Genomic DNA, 27,632 nt, shown 5'->3' with positions numbered 1-27,632 from the left:
ATTATACTTCCCAAGATGAAGCCTTTTCAGTGAGATGCATAACACACCACAGAACCAACTCATCACAGAGCTCTGGGGATGCTGGCTACCTGGAGGTCATCACACAGAGACAAGGAAACAAGAAGTCCCTACCTTCAAGGGTCTCCAGCAATGTAATCAAGTGCACTGCCTTGGAAAAGCTCAACTCTTAGAAAACAAAAGCAAAGAACCAGAAACATTTTTACAGCCTTTCCAAGAACCACTCATCTCCAGGGTTTCATTTTTCTGAATATCTGAGATCATGACAGGAACAAATGAAAAATCCGTTTGCCAAACAATAAAGATTTCATGAAATAGTAGTTATTACAAATCGCTTTTGCCCTTCTCTGGATTCTCACTTGAAGCACAAAGAGTGCAACTCAAGTATTTTGAGTATTCTCAGTCATTAAGTGAAAAAAGGCAATTTTTCATTAAAACTTTTCTATGCCATTGTCTATTAGACAAGGATTTAGCAGCATGACAATGCTGAACAGATGCCTTTGGCTAGACATTTAACAAGTGACAATGTATGTCCATGTGCTGGGCTGGCAAAGGTGCTAAGCCTCTTGTTTCACTTGGAAGGCTCACTCCATAGTGCAATACAGCTTTTGGAAATGTTGCATGGTCCAGACATGGTACTGAATCTCCCAGAACACAGTAGCATCACCAGCCAGTTCTGAGAGGCAATCTCATCAACATCACCCCACTCTTGGAAAAATGATCAACTGAGGCTCTCACAATGGAGGGAAACTGCACCCTGAGCTTGCAGCACAAAGTTACTCTTCAGACAGATTCAATAAAGACAATAAAATCTCTGTGCCTCCTTCTCATTTTCTCCATTACTCTTGACAATCTTTACAGCTTGGATCAGTGTCTGCTCAGTCTTTCCAGCTGACTGCCTCGGACTTCATTTTTCTATTTGATGACTTCTCTGCATTGGAATATCCCCTGATCCCTGTATGTAAAACTTGTCACCTTCACCTGGTCTGGCAAACAAAGAGGTTTCCAAACCTTAGCATGCCCCTTTGCAATCCACTAACTCCTTCATCATAACAAGTTCTTAACATGCCAGTCCCAACATCCAGAAATATCTCATTGTTTTAAAGCTTTTATCTCATACAGGAAAGCTGAGATCCAACTGCTCTTCTAATGACGTAGTTTCACATTGCAGCTAATAGTTACAACCACCGGATCAGCAGATGGCCCGTGGAGGAGCAGCCTCACACCGCCTCCTACCATGCTCCACTAGACAAAGCACTCGCTTAGCTGCACAGTAAGTCAGATCAGCAAGTATCCAAAGGAAGACTATAACCAAATTAGACACAACCCAAAACTACACTGAAAGTTGGTGGGGTTTTTTGGAGGGAGGAGGTGTTAGTTTTCTCTAGGGCAAGGGATTTCCAACTTCATCATCATCTTAACAATTTTTCCCATTCAGACTTCCCCTCATCTTAACACAAGAAATACGGTATAAAAATACAAGGAGAAGTACAAATGCAGAAAGAAAGACCAAGTGAGAAGGTATATACAGACTCCTCAAACCAACAGAAGCAAAAATAAAAAGTGTGTGGAGCTGGGGAAAAAAAAAAAAAAACATTTCCATCATTTCCTACTTCAAATTAGCTTTTTGTTTGTTTGCTCACAGTACCCAGAACGTCATAAACCTAAATTTTGACATATTTCCACAGAACCTTCCATGAAAAGAAACTGGGTGGAAGGTGCAGAAGTAGGATTTGGAGAAAAACAAACAACCAAAAAAAAAAAAAAATCACACTCTTAATTTTCAGAATGAAATTGCTCAACCTTTGAGCAAAAAGAGAACTGGAGTAATGCTAAGTGGTAATTCAGATCCTTGAATAGTGAGCAAGTGGGACCTCTAAAGAGTGAGTTTGTCCTGCTCCACTATTCTGAAATCAAATACTTTTAACAGGCTCTTCACATCTTCAAAGAATCACAACACTCTAGTTTTAGCCAAATGCAATTTTTAAATTAATGTACTCATATCCAACTACCCAGACATAGCTTCAATTTGTTCACAATAACTGGAGTTTCTGGTGAGTACGTTATCTACAAGATTACCAAGACATTAGTAAATATTCTTGAGTACCAAATAACCTACTTCAAAGTAATTGGTGGTTCATGCCCTAGCTAATCAGAAGACTTTTCCATTGGAAATTAAAGTGGTATTTTATGACAAAGTTTTGATTAACTACATCTAACTGCACAGCAGTCATAAGTAAAAAGACATTATCCAAGCGATGGCATCTTACCAACCTATTCTTTGTTACCTCTCATGCAGTAGAAGCAGAAGAGTGAAAAAGGAGGTTGGAAGATCCTAGGATCTTTGCAGTCTACTTCAGCAGAAGAGAATTTAGAATTGCCAGGATAGGTTAACTCCAGAGTAATACACTGACAGTTCAAACAGAGTTTTCCCCACAGATAATAATAATAACCAGAAAAACTGCTAACTTGTCTTCAGCACCACCATATCATCTTCAGAGGAACAGGAATCACATTTTTCCCCCCATGCATTGCCTTGATCTTTTTCCTCACACATATTCTTCACTAGTTTTGTAATGAGATGGATTATTTCTTCAGGGTTAAGATTTACCTCTTAAACAAAAAGGATGCCGATATAGTTACTTCTAGTCTCAAATCTTTAAGCTCATATCCTGAAGATGAGGGCAGACAAAGCCAAATACTGCTTATGACAAGTAGTAAATGGCTCTGCAGACTAAACTGCATGACACCAAAGCCAAAAGAAACACAAAGGTCATGTTGCCATTCTTTAGAAGCAGTATCATTTTACCAGTGTCAAAAATCAAAGCCAATTATATTAAAATCATCACTACAAGTAAAAAAGGAGATAGACATCCTTCTTAACTTTTTAGCATGAGATCTCAGAAGTAAAAAGCTTTCTCTCTCATAGCGTTAACATGCAACATCAAAAAAGAACCACAAAACTGTGCGGACTAATGAAGGCAAAGAAACTTCATTAATTTGTGTAAATATCTTGAAAGGACCTACATATAACAACATTTCTATGATTTCTTTTACATTCCTAGCAGAGTATTTTTTAAAAGGAGTAATTCCCTGGGAAGCTGCAGGCGAAGAACAGAACCTAGAATTAAATGCAACTAGAAACAAAGGCTCGCCAACTCAGCTACTCCCAGCAATCAAACTACACCCAGAGCACCAATAACTACAAAAAGCTCAGTCAGATTTGGACTCCTATTACAGCAGCCTACAAATCACATCCCATCATACCCTCTCTGCCGGGGTCACTGCTGCACACCGCAGCTGAGCAAGTCAAGTGGCAAATTACTACCAAAGAGACAGTCCCTCTCACTCCCCGTTGCACACTCCTGCAGGTTCCCTGCAGCTACCCCTGCTGCTCTCCCTCATCCCATTCAAGATGCTAAATTGGCAGAGAGCTGTCTGTATTCTTGGGAGAGTAAATGCTCTGCCAGCCTCGTGCTGCTCAGTCAATGGGCAGTAAATAGTAGCACTGAAGACAGTAATCTAGATTGATCTGAAAGGTGGTAATTTTTATTTAACTGCTTGAGCAGGAGAGAAGGAGTGTACTCAAGTGTGCTGTAATTAGGACCACTTTTCAAAATCAAAATCTTATGTGCTAATGACTCAGAACATCTAGCTCAATGAACAACAAATGTAATAAACCTATTCGCATAATTTGGTGAAAGGCCACTGATGTCAGGTGGGTTGTCTTTGATTTTACTTGCCAAAAACATACCATGGGTATGGGTTTTTTTTAAAAGGGAACTGGACAATGCACTTTTCATCCTATTGCTCAAATAGTTTACAAGTTAAAGAATATATCAGAGTGGTGTTGCCTGTACATTAAGTACTACCCCATCAATAACTCCTGAAAATCTTACTCATTGTTGACTTTGGTAAATTGCTGCATCCTTATTCAGTGTCCTGAAAGCAACTGCCTGTCTGCAGGTCTACTAAAATTCAGAGATGCATCTATGTTGAAAAATTTCTTGAACTGAATTTTCCCTCTCCCTGCAAGCTACCATATGCTGAACTGCATTATTCATGAAACTCTGTATACAAATTAAACTACAGTGAACATAGAAAGATACTATTTTTTTTTCTTTTTTATGAGGTCATTACTGGATATTTATCTCAGTGACAAGGGTAGGTGCCTGCTGTTGCGCTATAATGTTTTTCTATGCATATTTCATCTTATAAAGCCAAACCCATTTAGGCTTAATTGGCTTCATATGTGAGTAAGTGCTTCCATATTTGATGGCAAAGATGAAACATTGATTAAAGTCCTGATCTTGCAAGGCACCACATGTCTTCAATTCTTAGTCCCCTTCACAGATGACACCTAGTAGGTACAAGCTTTCAGTTTTAATGTGTCAAAAATTATCCTCAAGTGCAACTCCACTCATGTGAACCACATTTATGACCATCAGATCAAGTTTAAATTCTCGAGGAAGGAAGCATTTAATGGAGCATGAGAGCTCATACCATTTCCAATAATGAAAAATTCTAATGGCAACTGAATAGCAACGATCAGAGAATTATTGTCAGGGAAAAACAGAAACTGAATTCTTAATCACACTTTCAGTAAGAAAACTAGAAAATGGTGACCTGTATCCATTAAACCTTCTTCTATGTACAGTTAAAGAGGGCTTGATGTTAAAAGTGACATGCAAGAAGAGATCAAGCTGAAATTGAATTCTTAAATATGCAAAATAATTTTTGTCCATTTCCCTTATGATCTGATTATATATCTGCATAACTATGCAAGTTATTTTTAACTTGAATATAAATTTAAACTAAAATTTATATTCTATAAATTTTAAAAATAAGCTCCTTTACATTCACTAAACACTTTACAGTACTCATCTTGCTTCTTCCAAGCAAAGTAATGAATCTTTGTTGTATCTCTTCCTCTTCTCCTTACTACAGTACATGGGAAACGACTGCTATTTTTATGGAAATTGTAGGTTCATTTTTTGCATTACCACACACTGGGATATAAACGATTAATTTATTCCCAAAGGCGGGTGTGACAAGGGCAATGACTCCACTGATTTTCATAAACTTTCAAGGACTACTGAGCCATTAGTGATGAAATGAGTGATTGGTGACTCAAAATACAACCGAAGACTAAACAGTCTGACATTAACTCTAAATGACTGCTAGACAAAGGAGGCAGATCTCATGAAGAGAGTTTGACCAGACCTTGAAACAAAGCTCTGATGCAGAGGATTTGCTTGCCTGGGAACTGGCTGCCCAACAGAGTGAGAGCAATGGAGTCCTGGATGCTGCTGGGCGAAGAGACAAGAAGCACTGCCAAAGCAGACGTCTGTAAGCTTTGTTTTTCTCAAGGAGTAAACACCAGCTAAGCATAGTCAGCTTACCTGCATTCTTGTATCATCTTCACTCCACATCAGTACCTCTCTTATGCCAAACTGGCAAATTGCATAAGGGCTGGGTACCACTCAGCCCCAGCCGAAAATTCTCCTGTACCACAGGAGCTCTGAGATGGTCAGGTCTGGCCATTCCCTGGACCTTTTTTGTTCCTCAAATAGCATAAGTTGCAAGATACATCTTGTTGAGCTTTGCTAGGAAAGCAGGCCTATCAAGATCAACATTGGCACCTTCATTAACATCCTCCGGTTATAGTTTAAAAACCTGCATATCAAGTTTCAGCATATATCAAAAGGTTGTATTAAACATATCCACCAATGAGTGTTAGTTTCAGCGTCCTAATATGAGTGTTGCTCATCTTTGTAAGTGCCACTGGTTTTAACTACACTGGTCACATCCTTAACATGCTATATTGAACACTCAGCTTATAACACTTCTCCATTAATTCAGATTCTTATAGTCATTGATAAATCCATGCAGATGAAGGAGCCAAGAACTTCATAAAAAATTTACAGGAGGAATCCTAACACTGTGCATAATGCAAAACTAATCTATAATCTATTACTTACATGAAACAAATCAATAGATGAATTAATGCAACAACTTTTTCAATCCATTTGTCAGTGATTTGAAATAACTTTTTCTCAAATTATTTTGAAAATACTGTATGGCATATTGATTTGATGACAGAAAACAGCTCAGCAAAAAAAAAAATTGAAAGCCAACCTCCTTCAAGCAAATAAAAAATCAAAATAGCACAAGACAGTTTTATTATAGAAGGGAATATTATGAATTCAGAAGTGTACATTGTTTTCCATTACCCAGTGTTTGTATTTGCCACTTCCCACCTGCTGGAACAGCCACTTCAAAAAGGCAGGGTGGGGAGAACGCTGCTTTCTATCCGAAGGATTATAAATGTTGTCATGCCAAAACCTCTTGCAGTGGAAAGATACTGACAACACAGCTGAAAGTGTTCTCCCTGCAGCTACGTTTGTCTAGTTTTCAGGTCAGGGGTATTTCAAAAACTTAAAAAACACAATTAACTGAAAAGTTTGGATGTTCTGGCAATACTTTCTCTGTCACAGCTTGAACTTCTTCCAGACATAAATATCACTCAACAAGATTCTAGGTTTTGTTTTTATTTATTAGCAGGGAAGTAATTATTTTCTTCTTAAAACAAATATAATGACTGCATTTTAATATAGTGAGTGTACCTTTTAAGGTATCTGCTGTATGCAATGAAAATACATAGAGAAAGCACCTTCTACTCATGTCTTCTAACATTTGCATTAAAGAGAAGGTATTATGTTGTCCATACACTGATTTTTGAGCAAAATTTACTAGCTCACAACTGAGGAAGAGAAAGTACCAAATTCTGTGTTGAGGAAAAAGTAGCTTTGCATGTGGGTCAGGATCTAGGAAGAAAGGAAAGAATACGATTGAAGTGCCATGAATAAGATTTCCTGGAGGGAAAGCTTCTGAAGACCCCTGGTTTGTTACAGATCTTTTTTAAACCACTGTAAGTCTCACTGCATGTGATTTTAGGATACAATTCTGGAATTAAGACTGCCTTCACTTTGCATTATATCACTCAAGAGGTGGCCTGTCCCTAAATATTACTAAGTCACCAGCAAAGGAAGTATTTCAAGGCAGCTTTTTTCCACACACTTTTATACCACAAGTATCAACATCAGATAGACACAGACTAGCATCAGTCCCAGATGCAGGCCAAGATGAATTCAAGTTCTCTCCTGTAATCCTACTTATTGTTGACCATGAATTTTGCTTTGTTAAATGTATTTTTTAAGCATACATCTCCAGTGGGAGTTTCAATGACATCTCAACATGTACAGGTATGGCTCTTCCAGAGTTTGAGAGCCGTAACTGGTTCTTTTTCTTTTTTTTTTTTTTTTTTTGAAGAGTACAAAATCACCATAGTGCTTAGATATTCAGGTGATATCATAAAAAAACCCAAATAAAATCCCCAATGGTTGATGACAAACAGTGCAACGCCAGCCTCCTGGAAGCCTAAGCCAAAAACTCTACCATGAAGCCAGCTGGGTAAAGAGCAACTCTTCTACACAGAAAGTCAAGCCCATGGTTTGCAGACCTTAGCCACAGCCACAATAAGGAGTAATCACAAATTAATAGTTATGTCTAGTAACTAGTCAACAGACATTAACAGTACTGCTCAGATTTTAAAGTACAGAAAACTACTCATACTGCTAAAACAGGAAGGAAAAAAATCAAATTAATAATCGGGCTTTTCTGGAAGTTACTACTTCGTATGTTTTCTATACTGAAAACCAGAGGAATCTTCTGGGAATAAAGCATCTTAACATTTTATAACCTCTCTGTCTAATGTAAGCCACTATTTAAAGTGTATTAAAGGCAGTTTATGTGAAAGCTTTTTTCTTTTTAATCTTGTGACCTGAAATGGAAAGGCTCCAAACTCCATTACCCTAGAAGGCTTAGTATAAACCTAGATCCTATCTAAATTGCCCTATATAACTTTGCATCAGGGTTTTTTTGCTATGATTTTAGTGGTTTTTTTATAATGCTATTGTGGATCCATGCTGTAGGTATGACAAAAAGTCAAGCAGCCTGTGAAAAGCAGCCAAGGGAAGTAAATATAATGACATTTGATAGCTAGCATTTTAAATGTGCTAAGGATCTCTAGAATAAGGGCATGCATCTCATAAATAGGACTGTGTAAATGAGGACAAAAATAGGCCAACCTGGGCAATCTGGCCATGGGAGTTAATCTATTTAAACTAAAAGTAGGGTCTGCTTCTCTCTCCTAACTTTTTATTCTTCATTTTGTACTTTCTGATTTCTTTAAATATGAGACTTCATGGCAACCCATAAAACTCATCAGGATCAACTTCCCTCAGCATCCCATGAGCAGTGGAGAGTCCACCTGCTAATCTTCTTGAACAGTTGTCACTTCCCAAGGAAGTCCTGGTACCCTCTTCTTTCAATAAAACAATAGCAAGAAAACTGGGATGTCTCATAGACCCTTCAAAGTGAATATCCATGTCTCTTCCTTAATTCCAATTGGGTCCAATACTTTGCACAGCCTTACTACAGGACTCTTGCCATAGCAAGATTCAGATTCCTCTTAATTAGAGGAAAAAGTGTCTGTAAAACTCCAATAGCTTAAATATTGCTTGGAACAAACATTTTTAAAGCATGCATGTACAGAGCAAAAGTTGTGTCAGTACTGGACAAGAAAACTTAAAGGGTCTAACATGATGCAAAAGTATTTGTAATTTTGTAGTCTTCTACCACTTCAAAAGATGAAGAAGGTTTTCAGTCTAAATACTAGTTTAGCTGTTAAAAAAAAAAAAAGAAGTTAAATTGAGAGAATGGATCTCTTCCTTCTTTCTCATTAGGACAGAAAGACCGAAAATTTACCTTTACTCCTCAGAGTAAGCACAGGTACAACATCTCTATTAAAAAGCCCCTTCTCTGAATTTCATCACGCCTTGTCACTTTCAAGTGACAATCCTCATAAATTGTCGTGAAGAAGAAATGAGAAGCCCATTGACTTCTCAAGAAGTCCTCAAGAAATGAGAAGCCCAAGACTTACACAAAATTATAAACCTGTATTTCAGATTTGACAATTTCACATTTCATGCAACACTGCCTGATTTACCTAAAGAAGAGGTAAGACTCAGAAATAACATTTCTCCCTTGCACGTAGTCTCACTGGGACACCTTTCTGTGCTTTTGTAGATGTGTTATCTACATTCTCCACACATCTCACCTCTGGAGCTAGAAAGCTGCTTCAACAAAATTTGATGGACAAGACTGTTCAAGAAGTGCTACTGACACTTTAAAAAGTTCAGACAGCACAAACCCAGAAACAGTCAGGAAAAGAATGTTTGTCCTCACAGAATACCCTGTGTCCCTCACATACACTTTTCTTCTGGTAGTCCTTAGGAATACGCTGGAAAAGAAGACCCTCTGTACAAAGCAGTCCCTCAACAAGCAAACAGATCACTTTTAGCTGTACACAGTGATGAAGCAGAGGAAGATACAAGTATGGTACTAAAACCAGCAAATTCACACATGTATCTGAAAACATTCCTTAGAATACAGAATTCTGGAAAAACTGAACATTAATTTAGCTATGTAGAGCTATGTGTAATTTTTCACAGATTCGAGTTCTTGCATTTAAAAATGAAAGCACAAAAGTTACTGCAGAGGAGTATCCTGAGGACATTATAGGGAATTAATGTCTAATAAAATACGCAGTTTTTTCTACAAAGTATTTGTTCATTTATGACTTACCTCCTTTTTTTTAAAAAACAGAAGTCTGGAAAAAAATTCACATGCACTTAAAAAAAGAATGAGTGCTTCAGAATAAGATGATTCTGTGTTTCTCCCCTTAGGCTTTTCTCTTTTTAAGAAGATATCTATTTTCATAACCATTTAACAGGCCAGAAGTTTCACTGAAGTTGTACTGCACTAGACAAAGCTCCATCTTCTATTCCCTAGTACAAGCCAATCATCCGCAAACCACCTAGTAGTAAAGGCAGTGAATCTGGTTACTGACAGTCTTGTGACCGAACTGCACCAATCCATATCTGGGTGAATGTGTACGGTGGTTTGTAGTCAGTCTCTTAAAAAGAAAGGGATCTAATAAGTTTGGTGGGATTCCTAGTGAGCCACTGCAGTTTTAACCATGGTAAAACCACACTGAGAAGCACAGAACTGACTCCTTTCCCATGACAGAAAACTAATGAGAGCGCGCTAATTGAATAAATTAATGAATGAAGAGGGAAGACAGTTTCCCAGTGCGTAATTTTCAATTCCTTTTATAATGGATGCATTCCACGAAATTAATTTGAAGTGAAAATGTACCTGAATTACTTCAGGCCTTTGCCAGATCTCTCCATACTAATGCCTGAGCTCAGAATGATGCTCATTTTTAGAATTTCACCTTCTCTTCATTTATAGAATTAACAACCACTTCGTTTCCCTCCTCAAAACATTGATGCGGCTTACATGGCAGTTAATTGTACAACCAACATAAAAAAAAAAAAAAGCCACATGAGTGTGCTTTTGATTATGCAATGTGGTTTTTTTTTAAGTAAGAGCAAAATATTTGCCTTCTTCTGTTTCTAACTCCTTGAAAAATGGTGCTTTACTGAAGACATGAGGGAATATTGGAGGTACAGCCCCAGTGCTGTCTTGTGTTAGTGACCACACAATTTTTGCTGCCTTCAGGAGGCAGTGCCAAAGGAGAGCAACTTTGTAAGTGAAACGGTTTTCATTTTAAAGAAAGAACAGGATGGATAATCTCAAGCAACTACACTGAATATTAATAATGTGTTTGGAAACAGAGCCTTTATTTTTTAATATATTCACCCATAAACAAGCCTCTCCTGAGAAAATAAGGAGTGAGTGTCCTCAACTTCCAAAGCAGTAAGTGGAAACTGGGGGTACTTCACAGCAATTATTACAAAGGACTGAAAATCCTGGATTATACCCTGTGGGATTTAATTTACCTTAGCTATGTCTATAAAAGTTATGCAAATTACTTTTATCATTTTTTAGTTTCAAAATACGCTAGATGCTTGAAAGAGTTTATCAAAAAACCTAAATCAGACAGGCATGCCCATCAGGCTGAATATATCCTCAACTCTCTGTTGTAAAAAATGTGTAGTCCATCATTCAGAATCATGAAACTGCAAGTCTTAAAGGAAGAACTCTGCTCAGATCTATTTTAAATCAGTAACAAAACTCTCAGAAGCACTCATGGATTTCAAGTGGCAGTGAAGACAAAAGCTCAATGTGAATGAGTTCCTAGACCTTTCATCATTTAAAAAAAAAAAAACAACAGGAAACCCAACATACTCAAACACTCTGGTATTACACAGTAGCATGATGGGGGTCTTAGGCCCAAGAAGGCATAAATTTGGCTGTTCCTTATAGGATTCTTACCCTGTGGTAACTTAACATTGTTTTGTACTTTAGGGGCTCAACAGACTGAAAGTAGAAATATTTTTAATCATGAAAGTAGGATAAAAATCACTTACAGCCTATAATAGGAACCAATGAGAATTTTACAGAAAGATGATGTACTGTAGCATCTTGAGTATCAATCCTGAAGTGCTGTGAACCGTGAAAAAAACAACGGGAAGGGGTGTCAAACCTTTATTCAGATGAAGCTCTCAATGTATTTAAATTAGAATGTTTAAGCTCCATTTAGCAGTCTGTGCATTTTACAGCACAGATCACACTTCAGTTGTTAATGCTGTTGGGAGGATTAATTTCTGTTTATTATAGAGACACTTCATTTAGGTGACTTAAATGTTAGCACATATCCACAGTTCATTCCAGGAGAGACTGCAGCTCATGCAGCAACTCCAATACAGCTATTATAACCAGGTAAGTACTGGAACAGCACAAGTCAATACTGTCCTGTTTGTGGAGCTGCAGTAATGCTGGAAAAAATAGCAGACAAAACCAGAATGAGAACCAGAAACACCATCTACACAGCATGTAACATTAAGTGATGCAGAGATAGAACATCTTGGTAAAAGCTGGCACAGCAAATATCCCTCTGAAATCCTACTGAGACCGATTTCATTGCACCAAGCTTAGTCCCAGCACAGACAAAATTCCAGTGGTCAGATGTGTTTCCACCAGTTTCTGCTATACCTGTTTTTGGCAGGTTGAATTGACGGTTGCCTTCCACATTAGTAATTAGGTTCAGAGAAGCAGTGCAATTTTGAAACAAATCAACCGATCAGTCCCACTTACTGAACACTGGTTAAATTCAGAGAGTAATTTTAGTTCAACATGAACTGGATTCCTTGAGAAGATGAACAAACCCCATGTGCCACTACAGTTACCCGCTAGCTACGCTCCAGTTCCTAGTGGGGACATAAGGATTATCCTTTGGACAGCTCCAAACCACACACGCAGCAGGGATGTTTGTATCTAGGGACCTGATTAGACATAATACAATGGAAAATCCCACCCAAAGATGCGGCTGATGCTAGGGTCTCAGCACCAACTGCTTTGACCTACTGATCCACTCCTTTTAAGCCACATTATTTGCTGCTGCACACACTCTCCACAGGCCCTTGCATGCCAAACTAGAGCTCCGTCTGGCTCCCTCCTATGAAATATCCTGAACAGCACAAAAAAAGCACATAAACGAATCTCTTTAGAGGAATGACTTCTACAAGAATTCTTCAAAAACAGAAATTCTCGCTCCTTCAGAATTGATACAATTTCAGTTCTACAAAATCAAAGACTTACACAAAATATCTTTTCATAAACGTTAAGAATTTACTTGTCAAAAAATCTGTATAAACATTGGACAGTAAGCATGTCAAGTTACATGATGAATATGGTAGTCCGCGTTTCCAGTCTGTAAGCCAGCCACCAGCAAAGGTGAAAACAGGAAACCATATGCACATTTGTTGTTTAAGAGAATGCATTTCATATTCTAGCAGGTCATTGTGGAACCAGATCTACATTAATTAGAATCATATTTTTACATAGTTCACTGCACTGAGAAAAGCAAAGAGAAATCCAAGGTAATTCTCTGCAGTCTTACCTCAACTTTATCTTTAGATTAATTATGTAGTGTGCCAGAACACATATCAGAAAACGAAATATGAAGTGGCAAAAGAGCAAGAATCACAAATACTACAACATGGTTCTGACTTACCTATGTGATAAAGTCCTATCCAGTCAGTCGGGTCTACTTCTTCCTTAATATCCCAGAAGATTATGAGGTTCTGAGATTGCCCCAAGGTGTATTCATACATACTGGCTGTCAAACTAGACCTGCTATCTGAGGTCACTAAATCAGTGTCGCTGTTGGCACGCTGCAAGTTCATGTTCTCAGCCATGGTGCCCTGAGATGCCAAACTCTGCAAATTCTCTGGGCTCAGAGTATACCGTAGCTGTGGGTTGCGACGTCGCACAAAAAGCAGATGTTCTCGGGCTGAACTGGCCATCTCTTCTCCACTTTTGTCAATTTACGTGAAAAAGTTGTTGTTCAGAGACCTATCATGAAGAAAAAATAAAGTGTTAAACTGAGACAGCAGGTTATTCAGTCAAATATTAAATGGAGAGGCATTAGTGCAAAAATGTTCCTACAGACACCTAAAATGGACTGAGTAAAATCTTTTACTTCATTGCTTTACCACTACAGCCACCTTAGTGTCTGTACATGGAAAAAAAAAAAAAAAGCATGAATCACTTGCAACAAAATTTAGAGTTAACCACACACCATGAAAGCCAGAAAGCAACACAAAGCAATTTATAAGCCAGAAAGCAACACAAAGCAAAACATCCAAGACCATCTATCAAGCAAGAACAGCCACAGTAACCAAGTTAATTTAAGTCTGGCAGTAGCTGAAAGAGTGAAGAGTTAATGAACTCATCTTCCACCAAAGAAATCACAGCAGTATATGATGTACTTTCACTTAGATATGTTAGTTTCCAGTAATACTCTCTATGCACTGTATGTTCAGAATCAGTAAAGTACTGAAGATGTTAATAAGGTTGGACATATTTCAGCAGAAATACAGTATCACAGATTTATGCTACTATAAAATAATTTTGTAAGGATTTTATTTTTTAAGATACAAAGCATAGCTTCTGAGATCTTCTATACCATACAAAAACATGTCAGACCATCAACTGAGGTACTTTAGACTACAGATATATATTTCCCATGTCAGTTTATCTGTGCAGTCAGATTTTGTTGTTCTTCTCCACACATCAGAAAACAGAGGCCTTATAAATTCAACAGCTTTCCTCTAGCCCTGAGGAGACACTAGAAGGTCTTCACTGAAATGGCCATGCCAGTATTATCACACCATATCTTCAGAAGCTGAACTTGCATCTCATTATCCATAGCTACCAAAAGTACTGTCATTTGAAAATAAGCCCTCACATTACTCACAACTTGAGATAAATCATCAGAAAGGAAAGACAAGAATAGCAAAATATTAAACAGAAGGAACAGCTCATAGGAGGAAAGAACCAGCGATAGGTAACCTCTTGCCATAGGAGGAATATGAAAATTTCCTTATCTAAGCTACATGACTTTGACCAAAGCTGTTTTCCTTTTTCAAAAGCTATAGTTTATATCAACTCATTGTTTATTTTACAGAGGAAATAAAATGGTCCTCATCTGGCAGAACCATTTGCTTTCAGAAGAAACTGAATTTTATGGTAATGTGTCTTTCACTCAAAACTGTGAAAATTATCTTCCATACTATATTCACATGGAATAGGAACCATGTATTTCCTTCAAAGCCAAACCAAACCAAAGCAGTCCTCCTGCCCAGTAGTACCTCCAGAGCTCACCCAGAAAAAATTGTCCTGGGCTCGTTACACTCTTCATACAATTTGAAAATAGTATTTCAACATTTCTGATCAGACTGCAACTTAACCAGTGACATCAATTATTCCACTATAGTATCTTCTGTGAGGGATGCATACTGCTGGAAAGATCTCCTTATTTCTATACATACAAATAACCACATATAAGAAAAATGTGTGGATGTACACATATGAAAAAAAAAAAAAAGAGGTACCCAGATACTATTCTTGGGCTTTCTTCTTGTCATAGCCTTCAGCTATCACACAGAGATATATCTGTTCTCTTAAAATAACCCAAGCATTGTCAGACCATGCTGAGTATCACCTGCTACAAATGCTCCTTGTTTCCAGCAAGGAAGCCTGTAATGCAGAATTAAGTAGAGCCCACGAGAAGCAAATGGATTGGTTGGCCACTCCCATAGTATTGTAATTGTAATCAGACCTACACTACACCACTGCTATCAATCAAATGTCTGACAGCTGGTTTATTAAACAGAAACCTCTGCCTCTAGAGGTCAGAAGACATTTAATTATTAGAAAGAAAAACAAATAGAGAACTTTGAGATCCCAAGATTGTGATTAAGATAAAGTTGTTCAACAATCAATACATAAAGGCATCTTCATATTTTGAGGATTTTCTTTTCTTATTCATTCCTCTTTCCCCACATGATGAATCTTCAAAAACTGCCTCTTCCCTCCACTTCTATTTCCTATGACTCATCTTCAATTTTCTTTTTAATAACATTTCAGTGTATGCACTCTTCCAGTGTATCAGAAATTCTGCTATTTTTCAGCTTTTCTTAAACTGGAGATGTTTTTAAATACTAAGAACTAACAAAGAGGAAAAATAAAGTTCAAATCATCCAACTGTTGTGTAATTCATCACACACTGTACATCGTTCAGCATCAAATATTGCAAAAAAGGAAAAAAAAACAAAAAAAGCCAGTTCAATAATTCCACATATACAGAAGTGACACGAAGATTACCATACTTACTTCACAAAGTACACGACAGTCTTTCCTGACATGAGCAATGTTTTGGCTGCATACACAAAACATTTTATTTTTGGTGCTGCACATCAGCGGGGTTCACTAACTCCTTCTCTGTCATGTTCCTGCGCAGTATGCCTCTGACACTGGTGTCAGTGATGAAAACGAAACTTTGGTATAGAGGGCCTTCTTAAATGAGAGTCAGGGAAGTTAGTATCTTGTTTCTCTATGCCCGCGTATTACTCGCTGGATCTGAAAATGCTGGATGACTTTGAGAACAGAAGGGTAAATAAGAAATAGCCACCAACTTCCCTACAACCCAGTGAAACACGGAGGGATCAGCCCAGTCACTGTGATCTCCCTTTTTTTTCGTCCCCTTTCTTTTTTACTTTGTGATCTGGGTAACAGCACACACTAGCAGTTAAGTCTTAAATGTCACAGTGAAAGAGTTGTACCCCCTAGTCAGGAAGAGCCCCGATTTGCACCTGAGCCTGCCCACCACAGCAAGCACGTACAATCACCCAACTACCACCACCCCCTGCACCATGAGATTGGGGGAGATTAATTAACAGACTGACAGTGCACTATTAAGTTAATTTTCTTCTGTCCCACAACTAGAGATTTATGTAATTTTGAACTATTGTATACAGTGGTTTTACAGCAGTAAAATCACTACAAAATAAGTGTCATGCAGGAGGATTACAAGTTAAAGACAAAGTTTTAATAGGAGGGATGAAAAAATTTCCTTCAGCTGCAGAGCAGTACACTGTACTCAGGGCAGCACTCGTATTTGTTGGAACATGCTGAAAATTTCTATGTGGCAGATGGACAAACTAATCCATAAGAACTAACTTGTACTAGCTAGGACTATCACACAGTCTTCTTCACAGGTTTGGCTGGACTGTATCTTAGACTGGATATTAGGAAGCATTTCTTTACAGAACGGGTTGTTAGGCGTTGGAATGGGCTGCCCAGGGAGGTGGTGGAGTCCCCATCCCTGGAGGTGTTTAAGAGTCGGGCTGACATAGTGCTGAGGGATATGGTGTAGTTGGGAACTGTCAGTGTTAGGTTAATGGTTGGACTGGATGATCTTCAAGGTCTTTTCCAACCTAGATGATTCTGTGATTCTGTGAGATATGAGAAAAGCCTGAGAAAAATGTTAACTCCTCTGAAACAGTCCATTTTCTTAAGTCCTAATCGTTATCACTCTGGTGAATCACGAACATCATTACAGTTTCTGAAAGTGAAGTAAACCAGAAATCTAAATGCTGGGTAACTTCCCTGATCCTACTCATAAATCCAAGTGTCTAAAAGTCATGATTTAAACAATGATCCCAACATAACTTAAAGCAACTGAAATCAATTTGCAATTAACAAGTTAAACTCACATGTAAATGAGCTCCTATTATGGAAAAAAACACCTCCAAAAATTCAGGACTTGTAAGCTTTTAGAATATCTTCTAAATTCAGTGAAATAGGATGTAAAGGTCCATAGGCTGTCTAGTGTCAGACAGTGCTCTGTCATATCTCACAGTAAGCTGGGAGATTAATTAAGATTTGTAAAGAGAGAAATAAGACACTCATATTTTAGAAGGGGAAAAGGTGCTTGCCATAAAACCCAAACCATAAGGAGTGATAGAAGGGAGAAAAGAGCCACTACATTAATTATTTGCAGTCTGAAAATTCAGTCTGAAGATGGGATGAAAACCTCACACGGTGCCTTCCTGCCTACAAAAGGAATTGCTTATCTGACGTTTGGTTAACAATTCCTGATGTCTGTCACTAATAACAAAACTAACAGTACACTAACACATATATCCTACCAGAGACCAGATATAAGAATTATCCTCCCACCTTCAATTCCTGCTAAGTGCCACTGAAACAGTATTTGCATCCAGACTATACTGTAAAGACAATACCCATGATTAGCTGTGTGCACCTGCCCTGCCATGAAGGTTTGGCTAATCAGGGTGAATGTGATCAGAGAAGAGATTTCACTAAGCATCAGACCAAGCTGGCAAGGAATACTGATTGATGAAGGCAAGCTGAAATGTGGAAACCAACCAAGTCAAAAGCATAGGGAAAATATAGGTATTTGAGAAATCAGCAGATACGAACTTTAGCAAAGTATTTTAGTTGAAAAGTGAAACCTATACCAAAGCTGCTTATCCATATCACAGCATTTTCTTCTGTATTTGTCAAGAAGCTTAGAGAGAAATAGGACTGATTTCCTCTTAAACTCTAAATGGCACAAATTCAGAATTATTTCTATCTATAAATACTCCTCAGTTACTAATCATAGAGGGACCAGAATTCCAAAAAAGTTCTATTTAATATAAAAAATACAGGTAGGAAAAACCCCCTTGCTCAACCTTCTTCACTACAGGAGATTGAAAAGAAACGTCAAACTATTTCTGCCATGCAGTCAAACATTCAATAGTTTAAAAAACACATGAATGAAAGTCCGGGAGTTCCAGCACAGGAATAACCAAAAAAATCCAAACCAAAATCCAATCCAAAATGCAAAACAAACCAGAGCTCACATGCTGCCCTGTTTATCTTACTCATAACAGTGATTCATTTCTTGTTTATGTAGTGATCTTTTATGTGGCTTACGGGTCTTGCTAACAGCCTCTTCCCACAGCATTTACTGTAATCCGACTCTATAGGGCTGCCCCTGAGAGCATGACTGGTCAGCCGCTGGACAAGATCTGTGCTCTGAGCAGGTGGTTGAGGGTGCTGCTGGAGAAGTGATGATTAACACATTTTACAGGGCTTCACGTCACCGCACTGCAACGTCACATCACCCGCGAGAGGAGCGAGGCAAGGAGTGGGCCATGTGGCAGCCCACTAGCCAAGGTTCAGCAGGAAGAGCCCTCGGGGAGTGCTCTGCACCCAAGCATCTCTGTCGCTGTACATCAGATGGACAGGAAGAACCATCCAGCACAACTGGACCCCAAATTTTCCCCCCGTTCATAGAATCATAGAAACATTTAGGTTGGAAAAGCCCTTTAATATCATCAAGTCCAACCGTAAACATAACACTGCCAAGTCCACCACTAAACCATGTCCCTAGGCACCACAGCTACATGTCTTTAAAATACCTCCACAGATGGTGACTTCACCACTTCCCTGTGCAGCTTGTTCTAATGCCTGACAACCCTTTTCGTGAAGAAATTTTTCCTAATATCCAACCTAAACCTCCCCTGGGGCAACTGGAGGCCATTTCCTCTTGTCCTATCACTTGTTACTTAGGAGACCGACACCCACCTTGCTACAACCTCCTTTCAGGTAGATGTAGAGTGCAATAAGGTCTCCCTGAGCCTCCTTTTCTCCAGGACAAACAACCCCAGTTCCCTCAGCTGCTCCTCAGAAGACTCGTTCTCTAGACTCTTCACCAGCTTTGTGGCTCTTTGTTGGACACATTCAGATGCTGCTCACTATCTCTCTCAAATGCCATTCCCATGCTGAGATAAGCAATCCACATAATTATACAGGCAGAAGAACACATTAAGAATTTGAAGAACAGAAAACATGCTGGTTTCCCAATTGTACACTGTGTGACATTGCTTTGTTCGGTACAAAGATTTATAAATGCTACAATAAAGTAAAAGACTCAAACTGACCAGCTCTGAGCTCTAAGGGGCTGAGAAAAGAAAACGCTTCTTGAATAAATTCAGAATTTGGGGATTTCTCTCCCCCCAGAACTCAAAACTAGCCTATTTTCTGGGATAAGGTATGACTACAGCGCATTTGCAGATATCCATATGCTGGTTTCAAACCTGCTACAAACTCTGACAAAAGCAGAATAGTCAGAATTCACTGGCAGCTGCAAAACCTGCCTAAGAAGCTGGGTGACGGTTAACCATATGGTTAACTCATATGCTTAACCAGTCTGTACTTATTCAGCTCTCAGTACTAAAGAGCTTTCAAGCTCCTTTAGAGCTGTTGTGTAGCTCTGCCTGCAGGACAGAGGGGCCCCTCCCAGTAAATTTCACCACTTATTCAGCAAGACCATCAGTAACCGATTTTGCCCAAGACAAAGAGATGAACTCGACAGCTCCTAAAATTTCCTTCCAGGCCTATATTCTAATATTTCTATGACTATCTGGAGACACAGATTTGGTCTATTAAATAAATAAATAAAGAAAATCAGATAAAGCTGACATGAAGCACCCTTTTCTATACAGAGAGAAATAAAAGAAAAGCTTCATCTTTCTGCCCAGACATCCTTTTTGTGTTATTTCTCCTGGAATACTTCCAAGAATTTCTACGCATCAAGTAGATGCAATACACATAATGGAATTCCTCTCAGACGGTATTTCACTGTCTTATTATTGGGATTTTTTCCCATTAGCTAACACTTTATCAGATTCGAGTTAAGCTAACACGTTTGGATGCTTCCTATTCAGCCACCAGATAAAGATGAATGTAAAGGCTGCCACAGTATCCAAGAGCTAAGAAAAATCAGCTATTTTGGATCTATTTTTCTCCACTGTTTTACAAATAAAGAGTAATAAGGCCTCTTTACTTACATGACCATGGCTATATCCAAAGTCTTTAGGATCATTTAGTATATGAATTAATCAACTTGTATCATGTAGTGGAAATTTAATACTCTTCCAGTAGATGTTCACTATTTCAAAAATAAAACAACCATTATACTACATAACTGCACAGTTCTGAGCATCAACATCAGGCAGAAAGCTGATGAGATCCTTCTGCTAAAATATAATCATAACTGTTCAATATTGCTACCTAGAATGCCTGAGTGCTCATTAGGTCTGCATGGTTTAAATAATAAATTAAGCAAGTAAATGATCCAAACAAGTCCAGTGATGGATATCTTGGAGGAAAAAAAGTGATCATTCTAAACCTACAGAATTTGTGATTGAATTAAACACAAAAGAGAGAGATGTCATAAACTTGAAAAAGCACACCATTACACCTCTGACACCATTTTTCTTTTTAATTACAAGGAGACAGACGATATCTCAGAGAGATTAAAAGGGAAAAGATGTCTCTCTTTCCCCCAGTTCTTCTAATTTGCACATTTGACAATAAATTTGTATTCGCTGCTTTTATTTGAATAGCCAGTTCTGGATATTTTTTTCATTTGGGGTGCTTTTCAAAAGATACTAAAAATTATATGAAACTTTAATTCAACTTCAAGTTAATTCGATATTAACTGTTTTGAAATATAAATTGTTCTACCGAGAAATGCAGAGAGAAAAGTTAAATTCAGAAACACTTTATTTTTCTGCTGATCTGCTTACTTTCTCCTCTAACAAAGCTAGACTTTCAGAATAGGACAATTACTGGATACTCTTAGAAACAGCTTAAGCCAAAGCAATGATGATGAAAGTATTTAATAAACGTGCTAGTTTCCAAAAAAGAACCTATATGCACAGGATCGCTTAATCAGATTTCCTTTTTAATCAAGAAAAATGCCAAGAAAGTCAACTGAAGCATCTTGAAAGACGCATTTTGTAAATCTTCTCCTAAGAGAAATGTTTTGACTTCTCCATTCAAACCATCTCCACAGGAGTGCCAGATTAAATTACGTGCCTTACGCCAGGCAGGTGGCTGTGCTAGGTAGCTGGCTTCCTCAGTGAAGAGTCGGAGACTCCCCAAAAAAGCAATTCAGAGTACAAAATCACTCCCTCTCTTCATCTGTGGAGGAAGTTGAAGTAACCCAAGATTGCACAAAAGAGTACAGAATTTTGTCTAGATGCCCTTTTCTTTTGTTGCCCTGCTCTGAGTCATGCCCAAACCACTGGCAAAACAACAAAAAAAGTAAACTGTGCTGAGAATACCCTGCCTTCAGTCTGCTAACTCATCCTCTGAACTCACTGCTGGGAAATCACAACTAGCACCGTAATTTACTTCTGGAAACTGTATTCAGATGTTTTAAGGTACAGCTAAAAATTACTGTGCTGAAATTTCACAGGGATATTGCTGTACAGGAGAGGGAAGAGAAAAAGGAAAGAGAGAGAAAGTGCATATGCATACTCTAGTCTCCTTTGGACTCAAAATCTGGTGACTCAGCTCAGATGTTAAACATCAGCTCAGATTACAAAACCACCATGTAATTTAGACTGGCTGAAAATCTTCCCTAAGGGAAAAAGCATATAGTTCAGCATAAATGTATATTTCTAAAAAAGAGTTTATGAAGCACATTATTTGGCCAGAGAATAGCTCAGTTAATTCAAACTGTAACCTTTCAATGCATTTTTGTACAGATTATTTGTAAAGTCAGTCTTGAACACTTTTGTATCTCGGTGGAAACAAATGTCACTTGTATTATCATACTACCTTAGGTGCTTGAGTAAGGCTTATGTCTTCCATCCCACCAACTGCAACTCCCTTACATCAGGCAGAAGTTACTGCTCAAGCCTATTATGAAGACCAACAGTCTGAAGGGTTCTGCATATTTTTGACAGGTCTACACACCCTGCCCAGTAGCCCATCAGGTACTGCTGTGCTTACTGTACAACCTACCATGTTCATTCTCACACAAAAGCTTCAGCACAGAGCTAGCTGGTACACAGAAGATCTGGCCACTGCTCATAAATATGTATCCAGAGAGTAGTGTACACATCCATACATACACATATGTATAGCTTGGCATGCCTACAGTGATACCAGTTACAGAGTGTACTTACTGACATACTGCGTTGTCAGCGTAGACAAATGTCCCAAGTCCCTGCACTGCCATCCCCGCAGCTAAAATGGAGTAAGAAAGCCCTGAAACATTTCAAGCTAATTCAGCCAGGTGAACTACAGTGTTCAGCACCAAGAACTTGGATAACCTGTCTGAATTTGCACTGAAGAGATTGTGGAGGGTTCGTACATTCCTTTCTGCTGTGGCTCTCAGGCTGTGAGATCTGGCTGGCCTGCAGATGTATCTCGGTATTGCTCTGTAGATATACAAAAGATCGTCTATGGTGTAAAACTCATCCCTGTCTTTCACTGGAAGTAGCAATGTAAGAACTGCACATAAATTTAAGTGAAATGTACCAGATACACTCTTATCCTCTAGACTATTCACATGAAGACACAAAACTTTTGTTTCGTAGCCAAGAGGCTCTGCTCCATATGTATTATACAGTCCCTCGACCTCCTCCTGGAGCGGCGACTACTTTACCCAAGTTCATTTATTTCAGTAATCTTACCTGTAGCACCACGCCTCAAAGAGCTCAGTTCACAAATGAGGCAGAGACTGGAGGTACAGACATGTAGCCATTTAACCCAGTGTATCCTGAAACTACGGCCTTGGATAATTCACAATACAATATTACTCTATATAAACTTTAAAATCAGAATCCCCACTGCTAGAGGTTTGATCCTCAGTGTTCTTGACACTGATATATCTGTTGCTAGTTGCTGTCGACTGGTTCTCCTGATGAATTTCTCTTGAAGTACTGGATGCAGTTGCGCTCAGTTTAGCCTTTTGATGTCAGGTCACACAATCCATCTCTCTGAGAAGCTACTTTGTCACAGGATGGACAAATGTGAATTTAATTATTCTGTGAATAACCTGTAATATATGCTCATACTTACACATGTGAAAGCCTGCAAGCACATATTAATGACAAGAAAAATGCGTAGCCCATTTAACTCTCTTGAAACCCCCTCCTGTCTTTAGGAATTCCAGAACATCAGAGGCACCAGCCCAGAGTTCCCCAATTATGCGTCTTCTCCCAAGGCTTTTTCACAACAAAGGACAGTAAAGACCAAAATAAGAACTTTTACAGAAAAGAACAATTTAGCATTTGTCTGTCCAGGAAAGCAAATAAACGTGTAACCAGAAGAAAGAGTACAATGCCAAAAAGCCTGACAAACAGCAAAGAAAATATGTATTCCTTTGAAAAAGAAAGGAAAACTGCCAGGCCAAAAAAGCCACAATTCAAAAAGCCATTTATAGAATAATGTACTTGACAGAAGAAGTAGTACAATTATTTACTACTTCCTATCAGAGTAGTTCTGCAGTTTCATTCCAAGTCTCTGCAATCGGTACCAATGCAGATACTATTCAATTCACATCCATAAAAGACAGCTGTATTTTAGCAATACTCAACAAAGTCTGATTTAAGTATTTATGTGGCGGTTATTAAAAGCTAGTATATATACCATGCAATAAGCAATTATAAAAATTTATTTTTATTCAATTTTAAACTGGAAATCCATTCTATACGGATGGAAATCCCTGGAATATACAATGAACATGAATGAACATTCATTGTTCCACCCATCCAAGTCCAAATCCAATACAATCATTCCCATTACCAAGCCTGTGCAAGCTCAGTTTCTACCACGTAAAATTGATCTGACTCACTGAAATGGTATCAAACCACCACAGAACAGGTACATCTCGCACACTGAGACATTCTCACGTTATCAGGAGACACAGGAACACTCTGTTCCTCTCAAAGCATTGCACCACTTCAATTCATTATGCTATTTATTAATTTTTGTCACAGAAGGGATATTATCAACTCGAAAAATGTAATTTCTTTGTGTAAAACATATATTCACTGACTTCAAGAATTCCGTAAATGAAACATGCTAGCAGACTAGAAGTAGAATTAAAAAGAGTGCCCACCAGTCTGTAGATAAGTAATTTCCCTGAATCCCAATGTTTTAAAAGTTCTAGCCTGGTAAAACTGACCAGGAAGTGGGGGTGAGAGATGTCTAAGACAGGCTCAGTTGGTCTCCTTAAAGAACAAAGTAAAATTAAAACCAAAACAAACACAAAGCTTTGTGTACCTAAGTCTTATAAATAAACTATAGATACAACCAGTAGATCAGGAAAACAGGAAACAATTATTTTTAAAAACTGACACATTTTGCTGGAGTGAATTTAACTGTCCATCAGTATACATTCAAATTTCCATCCTCCTGCTCCTTTTACCCTTCTGGTATTTCAATTAGGAATATTTTATGAGTTATAATCTCCCCTTAAAAAAGACTGCATTTCCATAAAGATTTGAGGAGACTCTTTGGCTGAAATAAAACGTCAGAACATTTCTGCTTGCCTACAGTTTAACAGAGCTTTTTGCCTGATAATGTACTAAGCATTAGCTACCAAAGATGTCCCTGAAACTAGCAGGAGTAGTAGAACTGTTAGGTCAGCTCAAAGGCAATGCCTTTTTCTTGCTGACAGTGCAAGGTATGTCCTTAAGGAGGAGGTGCCATTAGCAAAAACATTTCAATGCTACTGTATTTTGTGTAACAGTATTCCTAGATTCACTAGGAATTTTTTTATCAGCTTTTCTTCAATTCCCTGTCTTCATAACACTTCAAAACACGTAAAAACTTGTAGCGAAAAGGTAAAAATTAAGCCACATACTCATATATACTTTTCTGAGCAGAACTTACAGCATTACCACAGTAACTGACACACTGCTAAAATGCAGTGCTGATTATGTTCGGTATATTAAGTTACAAATATTGCAGAGAATCAAATAACTATGAACGTGATCTTTGAAGAAACTAGAGGTGTTAAGCCCTAAAGATTTCCTCCTCCAGAAAACTTACCTGCTCTACACTCTTTTAAACTGTTTCCTTACAACCTGAAAAAAAGAGCCCAGAATAAGAAAAAAACTGCTATTTGTCTGCATTCTGTTTGTACTGTTTGTCCATATTATATGCAGATGCTGCTCTTCAGCTTCAGCTTCAATAAATCCAAGGAAAAAAGTCAGAAGGGCTGTGTACCAAGGCGTTGATGATACTGCCCTCTGTACTTACAAGATATATCACTTGTAATACTCAGCACACTTTGGCTCTAAAACAAACCAGTTCTGTTGGCTGTCTTTTACAAACCAGAAAATAATAACATACAAACAGCTCAAAGTCTAATAACTTGTTTTAAAGAAATGCCAATTGCAATTTTATATCCTACTTCAGATCTCCCCCAGAAATATAATTTAGCCTAGAATTTCATGCCTGAACACTATGACAGAATTCTTATGCACCAACTGCTTTACTGTTTTTTTGAAAACACTACTTAAATCATTTTAGGTAAACATTTAAGCTGGATAAATCCAGAAACAGAGTACTTCATCATTTTAGTAAAAAGAAGTCAGACTGGTATCTAGTTACTCTCGTCTGGACAAATGCCCTTCCACAACTGTGGTGAGTCAGATGACTTAATTTATACGGAAAGGTTATTAACAGAAGATGCCTCCATTTGTTATGATGCAGCAAGAACATCAGTAGGACACTTAGACATACTCTACGCCACACGAAGTCCCTGTCTGCTTAATGCTGAACCGCTGCAGTGCAACTGCTGAAGCTGTCAGAGATGAGGACCACAGCTCTGCAGAAACACAGTCTACTTCAGGGAACGGGCTAAAAGCATGGAGACACCCACTAAATCTCAAAGAGAACTAGAAGGGGAAAAGGAAATGGATAGAAAAAGCCTTCCCTGTTTAATAGTCTACTGATTTACAGTTTACAATCCGTTATCACACTCAAGAGAAGGGAAAAATAGTTAAGAGCCCTAAGGAACTCCACAATGACAAGAATCAGACTCCTGAGGTAACGCATACAGCACCATCACCTGCAAGCACACCCAAAACACATTTGTCTGTGTCTGGTCTGTGCCCCCTATATGAGAAAATTATTTCAGCTAGAATGCAGACCACTAGGGAGTCAGGGATATCAAAGCTATCACCGCTCATGCTTCCTTGCCTCATGAGTACATATTACAATTCATTATTTAGTTCAGTGATCACATACTGCAATTTTTTTCCTTGCAGGATTACTGCTGCATTTGCTGCTTTCCTCAGTTTCTGCACTAAATGAAGCAGAAATCCTTCAGAATCTAAATGAACAATTAATGAAAAGACAACAATACAAAGTGGGGTATATAAAGATTAGGCCTATTATGAATTAATACTTCTACTATTAAATATGCATGAGTTTTTAATAAATAGAGCTAAAAATAGAGACATGTATCACAATTTCTCCAGGCTGTACAATTTTCATTCATCTTCATCCTGCAAAGAAATGGTCCATTGCTAAAAGGACTCTCACTGTGTGTTTTTACATTGGTGTCATTGGCCCTAATTCATTGCTGCACAAAAAAAAAAGCCTTTGGGATCCAGGCATAAAGGATTCTGAGGACTTCCATCCTCTGCCATAAGGTTTGAAGGAATCTTCAGCAAACCATGTGGGTTTTCATAGCTCGCTCACCCATCTTACCAACAGGCCCATGTCTCTCAGCAGCCTAGTCCCCATCCCCAATTTGTGTGTTTAGAAAGAATCCATTTGAAAGAAGATTCCTGCATCAGAGAACAAACACTAGACTTCAATAAAACTGAAATATCTATTTAAATCTTTTTAATCTTAACATTTCATTTTTAAAATACACATATTCTCCTCATTCCTTCATCATCCCACCAAGGAAGGAAGTCTAAAATGAAGCCAAATGCAACAAACCCAAATATTCTGTTTGGATTTTAGCATTCATTTCTAATGTCATGTCATGCTACAGATATAAATGAACAAAAGATTCTAATAAAGACTGCACTCATTCTGGCTGAGAGTGAGGGCATTCTGGAACGCAGCACAATTCTATATAAATCCACCCCAGGGCGTAGGTGCTACAGCACCAGGAAACGGAAGAAGATTGAAATCAGTGTTTATAAATACAGCAAAGAAATCCTAGCACACATACCACCAAATATATAAACAGAAGACAATCTCATCTGGATGCCTAAATTTCCTACACTTATTTATGTTGAGGAATTTTTTTATTATTTTTTAAGAGATTTTGTCTTCTGTACTCATGTTTTTAAAACGACCTTGGTGTATTTAAATCAAAACACACATACTGAGTTAGCAGT

The 27,632-nt window shown here is 38.2% G+C and overlaps 1 protein-coding gene across 1 annotated transcript in view; it reads right to left on the bottom strand.

Moving 5' to 3' along the window:
- The window catches only part of HECW2 (HECT, C2 and WW domain containing E3 ubiquitin protein ligase 2), a 173,494-nt gene that overhangs the window by 102,618 nt on the left and 43,244 nt on the right, over positions 1-27,632 (bottom strand). The window contains exon 2 of the mRNA XM_074829571.1: positions 13,124-13,464. Coding sequence (XP_074685672.1) covers positions 13,124-13,415 — 292 coding nt within the window. The 5' untranslated portion in view covers positions 13,416-13,464. The remainder of the gene's footprint in view (positions 1-13,123; positions 13,465-27,632) is intronic.

Source organism: Strix aluco, chromosome 6, assembly GCF_031877795.1.
Source record: "Strix aluco isolate bStrAlu1 chromosome 6, bStrAlu1.hap1, whole genome shotgun sequence".
Taxonomy (NCBI): Eukaryota; Metazoa; Chordata; class Aves; order Strigiformes; family Strigidae; genus Strix; species Strix aluco.
The sequence above is the reverse complement of the archived record's forward strand: the minus strand, read 5'-3'. Positions and strand labels throughout refer to the sequence as shown.